The sequence below is a fragment of the Jaculus jaculus genome, chromosome 18 (assembly GCF_020740685.1).
Source record: "Jaculus jaculus isolate mJacJac1 chromosome 18, mJacJac1.mat.Y.cur, whole genome shotgun sequence".
In the NCBI taxonomy this organism is placed as follows: domain Eukaryota; kingdom Metazoa; phylum Chordata; class Mammalia; order Rodentia; family Dipodidae; genus Jaculus; species Jaculus jaculus.
The window spans coordinates 6,879,975-6,894,484 of record NC_059119.1 but is presented as its reverse complement, the minus strand read 5'-3'; the positions used below and the strand labels follow the sequence as shown (position 1 = coordinate 6,894,484).

The window sequence follows — 14,510 nt, the reverse complement described above, 5'->3', positions numbered from 1 at the left end:
GTTAATATAAGGTAGTGTTATATATTTTAACATAAAAGTTCAAGCATTTTCCAAAAGTACAAAATGAAAGAAAACACATTTGTTTAACCAGTGTTTTACAGAAATATGGAATATTTACATACTTCTAACACTGTAGAAATCTTTGGTGGTGACATATGGAGTAAGATCCCTGAAAATACTTCAGTAACTGTCCTAGTGATCAGTGTGGTACAGTGTTTACAATTTGCAACGGTGACACAATTATCTTTTAGCCCTATCTACAGCGTGGAGGGGATCTTAAGTAGGAAGGAGCTAGGCAAGTTTATGTAATTAACTACTTGGCAATAGGCTTGCTTCTGGGTCCTTTTGAGGGCAGATAAGACAAAAAAGCACTATAGATTATTCCTTACTCCTAAACAAACTTGGGAAATAGGTATTAGTGACTAAGTGGAATGAATGTATAGTAAAATAAAATAACAGTAGCCTACAATTTCTGGATAAATTCCAACAGTGCCCTACACAGGCATCTTGTACCCAGCACCCCAAGGCACTGTGGTCTAGGAATGAACTGACATCTCCCAAGATCAGCAACTTAGCAGCAGAGAAACAAGCCAAACGACCAGCATCACCTCCCAAGAGACAAGGAGGCCTCAGCTGCGCGAGGACAGTGTGAGAATATGAAGAAAGCAAAGGACGGCGGAGCCAAACAGCCTCGCCTGTGGCTGGGGGTCCTGAGAGTCCAAACCCACCAGGGGAAGACTGTGCATGTGACACAGCTTACATTATTGGAGACTGGTGTCACTTTTGATTAAGCATTCTGATTCTAGAAGAAAAATAGCCCTTTCTTTTTAAAATGATACAGGAGGCTGGGCATGGCGGGCCTTCAATTTGCCACTCAGAAGGCGGAGGCACAGGACTGCCCTTGAGTTCGTGACCAGCCTGGGCTATAGAGTGAGACCTTGTCTCAAACTCAATCAACTAGCCTCCCATGCTCCCCTCCCAAATAACCAAAACCAAAGCAAATCAAGAAAAGAACACTAGCTTACTGGTGGACAGGTGGTTTTGTTTGGTCTGTGTGCCAAGGCCTTGTACTTGCCCAACATGGGGTCTCTCACTGAGCCACAGTCTAGCCCAGAAAGTAGGGTTAATACTGAGATTGCACTGGATAAAGACAAAATGGTGCAATGCGAGCCCCAGAGGTGATGTTATAGATACAAATCTCTAACTTATCAAGTCACCTCATCAAGAAAGTTGAGGCCCCGGCCCTGAAGACATCTGCACTCTACAGCGTTCACGTCGGGACGCAGTGTCAGGTGAGATCAGCAGCGATCTCTTCCAAGAACTGAGACTTTGAATTCATAGGAATTTTGAATAGAAATTAAAGTCTATCCAGAAACAGAGAGCCGAAAAATGAGTCAAAGCCAAGCACGTGGAAATATTTGCAGAATTAACCTTAGGAGCAAAGAAAATCAAGTTCTTCCTTGGTGTTGCGTGCCAGTGACGAGAGCCGTCAGGCAGCCAAGGCAAGCACTAAGGGACAGGGCGCGGCGGGCACGCAAGCGCTCGGGCAGCGTTGGGTCAGCGCTCCCGGGAGCCCTCACTACGTAGCACCAGCCGTTTGTCAAAAGCTGGAAAGGTCAAAGGCCACACAAATCTCCCTCATTCTGTTCTTTTTGGGCAAACCTCTCCAATAGCCAGGGGAATTATCGAAACAAGCATGGTATCTATGACTTAGATTATTTACCATCAAAACCGTCACACACAAAAGAACCACGGAGCTAAGGTTGATAATGCACGGCTATCAGTACACCTAAAACAACAAACAATGCCTCTAAGTCTCTTAGACTACAAAAGTGGTATTTTTCTGGCTGCCTGTGTTTTGCGCTGGCACGTCTCTTCAGGACTCATTGCAGCCAGCAAAAGATTCAGATGATTCCAGTCAGTGCCAGACTCCTGGACCAGCAGCGCCCATCCCTGCCAAGCTTGGGAACGGGTGCCTACGGGAAAATTTTATGTGTTAGAAAAGGCCTGAGTGCTGTACTGGTCTGTGATTTTACTTCATAAAAGCTAAAAAATATAACTGGTGTTGACAAAAACATGCCAGATTCAATTAGATTATACATCTAAGTAGAGAAACCTGGTAAATATGTAAAATAACTTCTCATATGTGAAGAAGATAACTAAAAGTACTTGAAATTAGCCGGGTGTGGTCACACACACCTGTAATAGCTGCACTTGGGAGGTGGAGGCAGGAGAATCACAAGTTCAAGGTCATCCTCAGCTATCTAGTGAGTTTGAGGCCATTTTAGGTTATCTTGTCTCAAAACAGAGTTGAAATTGAACAATTAGTTATATTTTTATATTATAAATCCACTGAATTTAGGAAACAAAACCAACAGGCAACAGAGATGGCAGAGTTAAAGGCATAATTGTGGCATGTCAGAATGTGACAGACAGACAGACGGCCAAACTGAAGGGAAATGTGTAGTTGTAAAACAAGTAAACATTTCAAGTGAGCAAGACTAGTCAGGAAAGTGCTATGTGCGAACCTGGCTTTCAAATATTTCTTTCAAAAAACGTGCACTTAGTGGTGTAAAGGACCAAAGAAATTACTACAAAAGTACGAGTTGAAAGGCTTGTCAAGAGTCACCTTACACGACGCTCTGATGTCTGCCCGCTCAGGGGCGGTCCCACCTCTCCCCGTACAGCGAGGTGACAACTAGGTGGAGCACGGCCCGTGCGTGCGCCAGGACAGCCGGTTCCCGGAGCAGGAAGGGCTTGAAGCATTCTCTGGTCTTGGGTCTCATCTTCTATCCCAGGCACTCAAGGTCGCCGAGGAACTTGAAAGCAGATAGCATGACTTCCTGTAACTTCTGTCATTTATACATGTCTATTAATAACCCTTGCATAACTGCCTGCAGTAGTCAGTATTAGAAAGTCCTTGTTAGAGAAGCGGAACTACTTAAACCCAGGAAAGTACACCCTGTCATCGCCACAGCCTGCAGAGTCAACATGCAAGTCCTGAGAATGCATCACGTAGAAAGGAAGGGGACTCCTCAGTTCCGTGGTCTTGGGATCTAGACGTGTGGAGGACCGACTAAAAGTACACCTGTGGCCTCTTCTTCACCTTGTATTTCAGCGAGCCGTACCGCACCTGCAGAGAGACGCGCACCATGACAGACAGGAGACTTTAAAATTAGGTTGTGCACACGCGTAGCAGTTGTTTAACCTTCTGACAGAAAGGACCAGCCACCTCGCCAGGCTTTGGGCGCTGGTCTGTTATCCTAGCTACTTGGGAGGCTGAGGAAGGAAGGGACCACAAGTTGAAGACCTGCCTGGGTCAAAAAATGAATGCAGCTGGGTGTGGTGGTGCACACCTTTAATCCCAGCACTAGGGAGGCAGAGGTCAGAGGATCGCCCTGAGTTCGAGGCCACCCTGAGACTCCATAGTGAATTCCAGGTCAGCCTGGGCTAGAAGTGATACCCTACCTCGAAAAACAAAAACAAAACAACAAAAAAAGAAAACAATTCAAAGTCAGCATGGGAAACACAGTGAAACTGTCTCAAAATAAAAAGCAAAATGCGGCTGGAGAGATGGCTTAGTGGTTAAGCACTTGCCTGTGAAGCCTAAGGACCCTGGTTCAAGGCTCGATTCCCCAGGACCCACAATGGCCAGATGCATAAGGGGGCGCACGCATCTGGAGTTCTTTTGCAGTGGCTGGAGTGGTGTGTCCACTCTCTCTCTCTGTCTGCCTCTTTCTCTCTCTGTTGCTCTCAAATAAATAAATAAAAACGTAACCAAAAAAAAGTTAAAAGCAAAATGGATAGGGATGTAGCTCAGAGGTGGGTAATGGTGGAGCACGCTAAACCTGGAGTCAGTCTCCAGCACCAAAGAAGAAGAAAAATCATGTGATATATGCATAAAAATGTAGCTGGAAGCTGGGCGTGGTGGCGCACGCCTTTAATCCCAGCACTTGGGAGGCAGAGGTAGGAGGATTGCCCTGAGTTCGAGGCCACCCTGAGGCTCCATAGTGAATTCCAGGTCAGCTTGGGCTACAGTGAGACCCTACCTTGGAAAACCAAAAAAAATAAAAATAAAAATAAATAAATAAAAAACAAATGTAGCTGGATGTATGCAGCACATTATTATTACTAATCCTCAAACACTGACTGGCTTTCCTTCCGTTGTGCTCAGTAAACGTGAAGGACGCGATTCTCCACTGCTGCTGCGTGTGAAGGCAGGGCCGTGACGTACGTGCTCATCATCGATGACTGCTGGCGCCGTCCAGCCCTCCACCGGGGCCTTCCCTTGTTTATAGCCAGGGTCGGCAGCAGTGTTCGCCGTAACCCTGGGCTTTGTTGTATGGAAATGCCCTCTTCTATGTATAGCAGGAAGAGATACCTATTACAATTCACTTAAAAAAATATATATTTATTTATGTGTGTATACACCCACACACCAAAGCCTCCAGCCACTGCAAACACCACCACATGCTTGCACCACTTTTGGGGACTGTTTTTATGTGGGTGGTGGAAATTGATTCTGGCCCAGCAGGCTTTGCAAGTCTCCAGCCCTTCTCCCCTATGTTTGATTTTAAAGAATCTTAAGGGGCTGGGGACATGGCTTAGTGGTTGAGGCGCTCGCTTGCGAAGTCTAAGGATCCAGGTTCCATTCCCCAGGACCCACGTAAGCTAAATGCACAAGGTAGTGCACAAATGTATCTTGAGTTTGCTCATAGTGGCTGGAGGCCCTGGTGTGCCCATTTGTCCTCTGGTTCTCTCTCTCAAATAAATAAAATATTTAAAAGTATATATTTTATTTTCTTTATTTATTTGACAGAGAGAGAGGGAGAGACAGAGTGAGAGAATGGGCACGCCGGGGCCTCAGCCACTGTTTTAAAGAACTTGTGACACGTGTGCTCCCTTGTGCATCTGCCTTCTGTGAGTCCTGGGGTATTGAACCTGGGTCCTTTGGCTTTGCAAGCAAAGACCTTAACTGCTAAGCCATCCCTAAATAAAGCATTTTTTAAAAGTCTTAAAAGTAGCTGCTGCTCTGCCCTTTTCACCCTTCCCTGGGACAGCTTCATACCGGGGAAGATAAGGCAGCAGGGAAAGCTCATCATTAGGAAAAGCACTCTGTCCTCGGCACCCACCTCCTTGCGGCCTTTGGTGGTCTTCACAGACTTCATGCTCTGGGATCTTCGCAGCCCTCTGTGAGGCCCCATCTCGTTGTCTGAATAGGGCCCCTCGGCTTCTTCATCTGTCTTCTCTCCGCCGTCTCTCAGTGGAATTCCGTAAGCTAAACGAGTTGTCAAAGACAGTGAGATGTGGTAAGAAGGCAGCAAGCCTGGCTCTGCAGCCTGTCTGGGCTCTGCAGGCCTGCTGTCTGCTTGGGTGCCTTTCTCCTCACCTGGGAAGTTCTCTCTGCTCTTCAGAATGAGGGGTTTTCATTTTTTTTTACTTTTTTTGCTGCTTGCACTATTTTCCCCTTTTCTGAGAGAGTGCCTCATGCAGTGCAGACTGGCCTTTAACTTGCTGTGTAGTCAAGGATGAGCCTGGACTCCTGCCCCTGCCCCTTCCTCCTGGGGACCGGTGTTACAGGTCAGGTCTTACCTGGGCTGGGATGGAGCCCAGGACTTCACGCATGCTAGGCAAGCACTCCAACATGGAGCCCCTCTAGATGTTCTTGCATCAGTGAAAATGAAGATCGTAACTCACTTCCTCCAAGAAGTTCTCCAGTCCTTATTTACTCAATTATCTTTGAGACAGTGTCTCACTCTGTAGCTAAGGCTAGCCTGGAACTTACTATGTAGGTCGGGTTGGCCTCAAACTCACAAAATCCTTTTGCCTCAGTTTTTCCTAAACTGAGATTACAGACATAGTCACCACACCCAGTAGACTAGTCTGATTTTCACTATGGATTCTTTTTTTTTTTTTATTTTTTGGTTTTTCCAGTTAAGGTTTCACTCTAGCCCAGGCTGACCTGAAATTCACTATGTAGTCTCAGGGTGGCCTTGAACTCGTGGTAGTCCTCCTGCCTCTGCCTCCTGAGTGTTGGGATTAAAGGTATGTGCCACCATGACTGTTTCTTTTATTTATTTATTTATTTTTGGATTGTTTTTAATTTAAATTTTATTTTATTTATTTGTAAGCAGAGAGAGAGAGGGAGGAGATAGACATAGAGAATGGGTGTGCCAGGGCCTGTAACCAATGCAGACGAACTCCAGATGCATGTGCCCCCTTGTGCATCTGGTTTACATGGGTCCTGGGGAGTTGAACCTGGGTCCTCTGGCTTTGCAGGCAAGTTCCTTAACCGTTAAGCAATCCCTCCAGCCCTGGATTTTTTTTTTTTAATTAAAAAATAAGTGGCCAGGCACGGTGGCTCACACTTTTAATCTCAGTCCTCAGAAGGCTAAGGTAGGAATATCATTGTGCATTCAAAGCCAGCCTGGACTGCATAGCAAGTTCCTGATCAATCTGGGCTAGAATGAGACCCTGACTCAAAACAAACAAACAAACAAAACACAAACAGGCATGATATATATTGTTGTACAGCAAATTTCTCCACACGAGAAGCAGTGAACAACTACTGCCAGCTTTATTAAAAGCAGTTGGGGGCTGGAGAGATGGCTTAGCGGTTAAGCGCTTGCCTGTGAAGCCTAAGGACCACGGTTTGAGGCTTGGTTCCCCAGGTCCCACGTTAGCCAGATGCACAAGGGGGTGCACGCGTCTGGAGTTCGATTGCAGAGGCTGGAAGCCCTGGCGCGCCCATTTTCTCTCTCTCCCTCTATCTGTCTTTCTCTCTGTGTCTGTCGCTCTCAAATAAATAAATAGATAAAAAATAAAAATAAAAAAATAAAAGCAGTTGGAGCCGGGCGAGGTGGTGCACGCCTTTGATCCCAGCACTTGGAAGGCAGAGGTAGGAGGATCGCCATGAGTCCTAGGCTACCTCGAGACTATGTACAGAATTCCAGGTCAGCCTGGGCTAGAGCGAGACCCTACCATGAAAATCCACAAAAAAAGCAACCTGGGACAATAGCAAGACTGGACCTTTTGACATCCCCCATAGAAGGAGGGGCACGAGAAGGTCGTCAGACCCCCCCCACTCTCAGGCAGCCCTGTGGCAGCGGTAAGCAACGATATGCACGAGGTCTCACGGCCTAAAGGGGCGAGAAGCATGTAGAGGTAGGTGATCACGAGACACCTCAGTTCCGTGGGAGTCCTCTGGGAGTGCCATTGCTGTGGGGCTCCGCGTTCCCACACACAACCCCTCACCCTGCTCTGTAGGAAACCCCACTAAACTCACTGGTACTTTGGTCTGCAGTGTCTAATCTGACGTGAAAATGTGTGTGTTCCTGTCTTCCCAAGGAAGACGTTTCATGCAACACACATTTGTAATCCCACCACTTGGGAGGGCAGAAGATTAATGTATGGGGCTAGCTTGGGCTACAAAGTAAGACTTTGTCTTAAAAACAAAAACCAGGAAAGAACAAGGGGTTCAGTGGAGGGGCATTTGGAAGGAAAGACAGAGGAGTGGGTCGGAAGTGATTATCATCAAGCTATATTGTATATGTGTATGGAGATTGTTAGTAAAAAGCAGAAAAAACCCCAACTTCCCCCAAAGTAACAGCCCCCCACAACATCCAGATAATTTATTTCAAGCACTGAACATTCTGGTCTTGTTAAAAAAGAAATCAAGTAATATGATGGGGAATGGAATTTCAAAGGGGAAAGTGTGGTGGGGAGGGAGGGAATTACCATGGAATTTTTTTATAATCATGGAAAATGTTAATAAAAATTAAAAAGAAAAAAAAAAAAGAAATCAAGCCAGTGGTGATGGCGCACGCCTTTAATCTCAGCACTTGGGAGGCAGAGGTAGGAGGATCTCTGTGAATTCGAGGCAACCCTGAGACTCCATAGTGAATTCCAGGTCAGCCTGAGCTACAGTGAAACCCTACCTTGAAAACCAAACCAAACCAAACCAGGGTAAGTAGAGATAGGAAGTCTTCTCATCCTCCCTTTCTTCCTCTTCATGAGCTCCAAGCCCAAGCACTTGTGTGTTCAGACCACCATTTGTGTCTTTGACTTTAATTAGGAATTAAGCCCTTCTCCCAACTTGTCATCTTTGCTCAAGACTGGGAACAATCTTGTAACCAAGGAAGACCCAAAGGGCTGCAGCTCAAGGCAGCGCCCTGGGCAGCCTGGCTATTACGCCTGGCTTGTTGCAGAGCTGGAGTCAGCCAGAGCAGCTGCAGTAATCAGAAGCATCACGGGCCACGCTGCCAGATGTTAGCCAGAGCGCAGCACCAGGGTCGGGGAGAGGCCACGGGCGAGCTAACGGGGCGTGAGGTGCAGCTAGACTGGTCGGCCAGTCTGCAAACTTCCAGGCTAGGCCTATCACCATGAGTTCAAAGCCAGCCTGGGCTGGAATGAGACCTACCTCAACCTCCCCAAAGAAAAAAAAAAATCCTTGGTCTGAGGAAACGGCACGTAACTGTGAGGACGAGAGCACAGGTCCCCATGCCCACGTGGCTGCCGGGTGAGTGGCAGAGACCCGCTGTGGCACCGCGGCTCTCAGGGGGAGAAGGCATTCCCGGGGCCAGCCGGCCAGTTAGACAGGTTGACTTAAAAGTGCTGTGCTGGGCTGGGGAGATGGCTTAGAGGTCAAGGCGCTTGCTTGCAAAGCCAAAGGACCCAGGTTCGATTTCCTAGGACCCATGTAGGCCAGATGCTCAAGGTGGTGCATGTGCCTGGAGTTCGTTTGCAGTGGTTGGAGGCCCTGGCGCGCCCATTCTCTCCCCCCACCCAACAAATAAGTAAACATAAAAATTTAAAGAAGTGTTGTGTCTACATGAAAGACTGTGCCTCAGTAAGTAATGTGGAGAGCACCTGATGTCAGCCTCTGGCCTGTATGTAGATGTGCACGCGTGTGTATTTTGTGTGCCCACATACATGTGTAACATACTTAGGGATACACAAAGACCACATAGATATCATTCTGTGAATGACGGAAGTAAATCAGAGGGGCTGTTTCTAGACAGCTGTCCGTTGAGTTGAAGCTGTGCAGTGCTGATGGACCCCCAGGCCCCCACGCATGCCGGCAGCTGCTGCCGTCGCGCTGCCCCCACCCGGGACGACCGCTCCACTGCTGTCGCAGCACGGCGTTCCAGGTCCTGGAATGGGGAAGCAGAACCAAGGGAAGAAAGGAACCGCTATGATCAAAATGCCAGCCGACGCTGCCCACGGCCTAGTTCAAACGCTTACCCCTGCGATTTTACCTGCTTCCTTTTGTAGGATGAATTGGAATGTCATTCTCAAGTTGATTAGATGTCATGGTCTTTCCTCTTTCCTATTTTCAGCTAAAAAATGATCTTACTGTCATCCTCTGTAATGGATCAACTTGTTACTCCAGAAGTGTGACATAGTCTGGATGTTTCTTGCTCAGATAAAGGGAGTCAATACTGCTCACTGAGAGACTGTCATCTAGGATTATTACATTTTAAAGTTTTTTTTTTTCTCTTCAATATGCTTCTCAAGGTGCCCTTAAGACATGTGCATGAACTCTCTGATACGCCCTCTCCCTTCCCTTAAACCTCACAGGCCTTTGGAGCTGCCTCAATCAAATCGTGCAAGAATGTGGCAGAGTCGTCCAGCAGGATTCCTGCCAGGCTCCCCTGGACTCTGACTCTGGGACGCGTCAGCTGCCAGGTGAGGCCAAGTACTCCAAGACACCGAGAGACCATGAAGAGAGGCCCAGCCATCCCAGGCACCTGCGGTCTTGCTGGCAGCTGGGACGCCTGTGACCGAGCTGTGACTCTAGCCCTGGCTGCCGTCTGACCCCAGCTGCCCAGGCGAGAACAGGATCTGCTTTGCAGGGACTAGTCGCCCACATATTTGTGAGCAAAGGAAGTGCCTGTAATTGCTTTAAACAACTGTTTTGGAGTGTTTTGTTACGCAACAGCAGATCAGTGGAGCAGTTGTCAGCACTGTTAATTAAAAACACTGGGGGGGGCAATCTGATGAACAAAATATACTGTTATTACTATTGTAGTTTATTATTTATTTGAAGCTGAAAAATCATTTTCATATATTTTTTGGTCAACTGGACTTTGGAAGAAATCACACTTTTGAACCAGGGTCTCATGCAGTTAGGCTGGCCTTGAACTCACTATGTAGCCAAGGATGACCTTGAACTGTCTCCACTTGGGAACGCCTGGCCCCACCTAGTTCATGTGGCGTTGAAGATTGAACCTAGGGCCTCTGCATGCCAGGCAAGTACTCTACTCACCCCAGCTCCTTAGAAACTTATTATGCTCAAAAATCTACAACTTCAATCTCTACCCCACCTTTAAGTCTAGCAAGTATCCTTAACTACATTTAAAAATTAACCTGAGGGCTGGAGAGATGGCTTAGTGGTTAAGCGCTTGTCTGTGAAGCCTAAGGACCCCGGTTCGAGGCTCAATTCCCCAGGACCCACGTTAGCCAGATGCACAGGGGGCACATGCATCTGGAGTTCATTTGCAGTGGCTGGAAGCCCTGGCGCGTCTATTCTTTCTCTCTCTCTCCATCTGCCTCTTTCTCTGTCCTTTGCTCTCAAATAAATAAATAAAAATTAAAAAAAAATTAACCTGAAGTTATTTTAATTTCATTGTTTAAAAATAAATAAAAAATCAAACAGCACCTCGGTATTTTAAATTTGAGTGCACACTATTTTAGATGTAATAGAAGAGCATCATAAAATTAGTGGTCTATGTTTTCAGAGTCATAACCTTGTGCTCATTTAAATAACTGGAATATAAATTCTAAGTAGATTATTATTATTATTATTATTAAGGCAGGGTTTCACTCTGGGCCACAGTGAGACCCTACCTCGAAAAACAAAACAAAATAAAACAAAATTTTATTTTTGTTTATTTATTTGAGAGAGAGAAAGAGGCAGAGAGAGAGAGAAAGAGAGAGAATGGGCATACCAAGGCTCCAGCCACTGCAAACTGCACCACCTTACGCATCTGGCTTATGTGGGTCCTGGGAGGAATGAAACCGAGGTCCCTTGGCTTTGCAGGCAAGCGCCTTAACTGCTAAGCCATCTCTCCAGCCCTTTTTAAAATATATTTCTAAAATTTATTTGAGAGAGACAGAGGGAAACATGAAGAGAAAGAGAGAGAGAGAATGAGAATGAGAATGGGTGCACCAGGGCCTCTATCCACTGCAGACAAACTTCAGACACATGTGCCACCTTGTGCAACTGGCTTATGTGGGTCCTAAAAAATTGAACCTTGGTCCTTTGGTTTTGCCGGTAAGTGCCTTAACCATTAAGCCATCTCTGCAGCCCAATGTAACTAACTTTAAACGCATATTAAGAAATGCCTATTTTAGAGGCTGGAAAGATGGCTTAGTGGTTAAGGCATCTGCCTGCAAAACCAAAGGATCCCGGTTCCATTCTCCAGGACTCACATAAGCCAGATGCACAAAGTGGTGACTGCATGTGGAGTTTGTTTGCAGTGGCTGGAGGCCCTGGCACGCCTACTCTCTCCTCTCTTTCAAGTAAATAAATAAATAAATTAAAAATAAAGAAATGCTTTTTTCTTTTTTGGTTTTTCGAGGTAGGGTCTCACTCTGGTCCAGGCTGACCTGGAATTATCTATGTAGTCTCAGGGTGGCCTTGAACTCCTCCTACCTCTGCCTCCCGAGGGCTGGGATTAAAGGCGTGAGCCACCACGCCCAGCTAAAGAAATGCTTATTTTACGAACTACTCTCATCAACATTAGTAGTGTATTAATGTGGCAGATGGTGCGCCATTCCATGGGTCCTCCATAAAGGTCAGAACTGGGTCAGACAACAGCCACCATTTGTAAAGTTACTCATTCTCGTGAGAAAGAGGCAGAATGCTCAGGACATTTCCTTTGTAAAGAGTGCTGGGCATGGTGGCTTGAACAGCTATAATCACAGCACTTGGACGCTAAGTCAGGAGGACTGCCATAATTTGGAAGCCAGCAGGAATGTCACAGAGGGAGGGAGGGAGACAGATCTTTTATTTTCCAAAGTCTTCAATTATAAAGTATGAGTTATTGGTCTCCCTCTAAAAAAAATTTCTACTTTTTTTGGCATATGTGTGTTGCACGTGTGCGTGTGCACATGTATGTGCACGTGGAGGCCAGATGGGATGTTGGGTGTTTCCCTCTGTCACTGTCCATCTTGTTTCCTGTGGCACGGTCTCTCACTGAATCTACAGCTCAGTGACTGGAGTAGACTAGCTAGGGAGCCCCAGGGACTGATTCCCTGTCTCTACTTTTCTGGTTCCAGGAAGATAGGTGCACACCATGATGCGGACATCTTATATGGGTGCTGGGATCTGAACTCAGGTCCTTATGCTTTTGTGGCAAGCACTTTACCTAGTGAGCCATCTCCCTAGCTCTGAAAATTTTACTCTTTGAAAGATTAACAGCACATACCTTATAGCCTTATATGAACACTTTAATAAGGAATGTCCTAAATATCTCAGCTCCCAGCCCTGCAGTTAAAGGCACTTGCTTGCAAAACTGATGGCCTGGGTTTTGATTCCTCAGTACCCATGTGAAGCCAGATGTCCCAAGTGGCATGTGCGTCTGGAGTTCGTTTGCAGTAGCTAGAGGCCCCAGTGTGCCCGTGTTCTCTCTAATAAAAATATTAAAGGAAAAACTGAGTGTGGTGATTCATGCCTGCAACCCTAGCACTCCAGAGCTGGAGGCAGGAGGATCAGGAGTTCAAGGTCATCCTATGCCACTTACCAGTTGAGGCCAACCTGGGCTACATAAAATCCTGTTTCATGCAAATAAACACACACACACACACACAAGAAGAAATCAAAAATTAAGCTGGGCATGGTGGTGCATGCCTTTAATCTCAGCACTTGGGAGGCAGGCGTAGGAGGATTGCCATTGAGTTCAAGGCCACCCTAAATCTACATAGTGAATTCCAGGTCAGCGTGGGCTATAGTGAGACCCTACCTCAAAAAAAAAGAAAAAAAAATTATACACTTAAGGTAAATTTAGTCCACATGAGCTCAGATAGATGCCATGCGTTATTTTGACCCCAATGTGCCCCACAGGGCAATCAGGGCAGGGCCTCACTCGAGAGGCAGCGAACCTACCTCCTGCCTCACTGGTGCCAGCTTTGCTCCTCTTTGCCTCCGCTAAGGGCTGGTAGGATGGTCTTTGCCCCGCAGGCTCGTCCCCCTGGATGGCCGTCAGGTCGTGCATGCTGAAGCTCCGCAGGCGCTCTGTGATGGCTCCTTGGCTCTGTTTACAGAAGACAGACCCAAGAGGATGCTTTCGGATTCACACCAGCCGTTCCACATGTTAAAACACAGGCCATTTTTGAAGATCTAATGGTTTTCTTTATTTGCACGTGTGTACGTATGGGTCTGCCAGGGCCTCTTGCTGCCGCCAGTGAACACCAGACACTGTGCACTGGTTGTGTCTAGGTTTACATGGCTGGACGGGGAGTTACACCTGATCCACAGAGTGACTATCATACAGTTAACACCTGCTTATATTTGCTTTATGATACTATGTAGACATCCATTAATCCACTTTAATGTATTTCAATGTAAATATTAGATGTTACACTTCACCCCACACATTTCAACATCACACTTAAAAATATTAATTGAAGCCGGGCGTGGTGGTGCACACCTTTAATCCCAGCACTTGGGAGGCAGAGGTAGGAGGATCACCGTGAGTTCGAGGCCACCCTGAGATTACAGAGTGAATTCCAGGTCAGCCTGGGCTAGAATGAGACCCTACCTTAAAAAATAAAAAAACAATTAATTGAAACAATGCATGAGAAAATCCATAACTACGTCTGATTCAGTATTCTGGGTCAGTGATACCAAAACCAGCTTATGGGGCTTAAAGTTTATTACATAACGTTAAGATACTGTCTTAAAGATAAGTCAGGAATGTGAGAAACTCTGCCCAGAACAAGGCAGAAAAACTTAGGATCCAACACATTTTGGATATGAAATGATAGTTCTGCATTGAATTCATTATATGGTTAAGATGTGCTTATCACTACCTAAGATGACTTCAAGTTATTTTGTCTTAATACGATCGACACAATTGAATGTTGAAATTCAAATAAACTCAACATGCACTTGGATTCCCTTGCCGCAGAGTCCACTCCGGAGGTGCTCAGTCACTGCGGCTGTGGGAGGCGCAGTGCTGGCTGGCGTAGAAAGCTTCTTGTCATGGCAAAGGCCAGTGATTCTCTTCTCCGTGCAGCTCACGCAGCGACATCTGAACCTTCATATACACCCCAAATTATAAAGCTTTGTTAAAAGAAAAAAATCCTAAATAGATGCACTTTAAATTTGTGCAGCATGTAGATGATTCAATTTTTATTTATAGCTAGATTAAAAATATTCTTCTGAAGGCTTTTTACACTTATTATTTCTTCTCACACATGTGAATTTTTGACTGCCTCTACTTCTAATGTTACCATGGAAACTCATCCATAATGGTTCACCTCTAAACTTCAAGGGCCGAGGTGCC

At 46.2% G+C, this 14,510-nt stretch overlaps 1 protein-coding gene across 1 annotated transcript in view; it reads right to left on the bottom strand.

The window, feature by feature from the left end:
* Window positions 1-14,510, bottom strand: part of Reep3 (receptor accessory protein 3) — an 89,440-nt gene continuing 74,930 nt past the window's right edge. The window contains exons 6-8 of the mRNA XM_045137149.1: window positions 13,109-13,256; window positions 5,133-5,278; window positions 1-3,133 (exon numbers count right to left, since the gene is read on the bottom strand). Of these exons, the coding sequence (XP_044993084.1) occupies window positions 3,077-3,133; window positions 5,133-5,278; window positions 13,109-13,256 (351 nt within the window). The 3' untranslated portion in view covers window positions 1-3,076. The remainder of the gene's footprint in view (window positions 3,134-5,132; window positions 5,279-13,108; window positions 13,257-14,510) is intronic.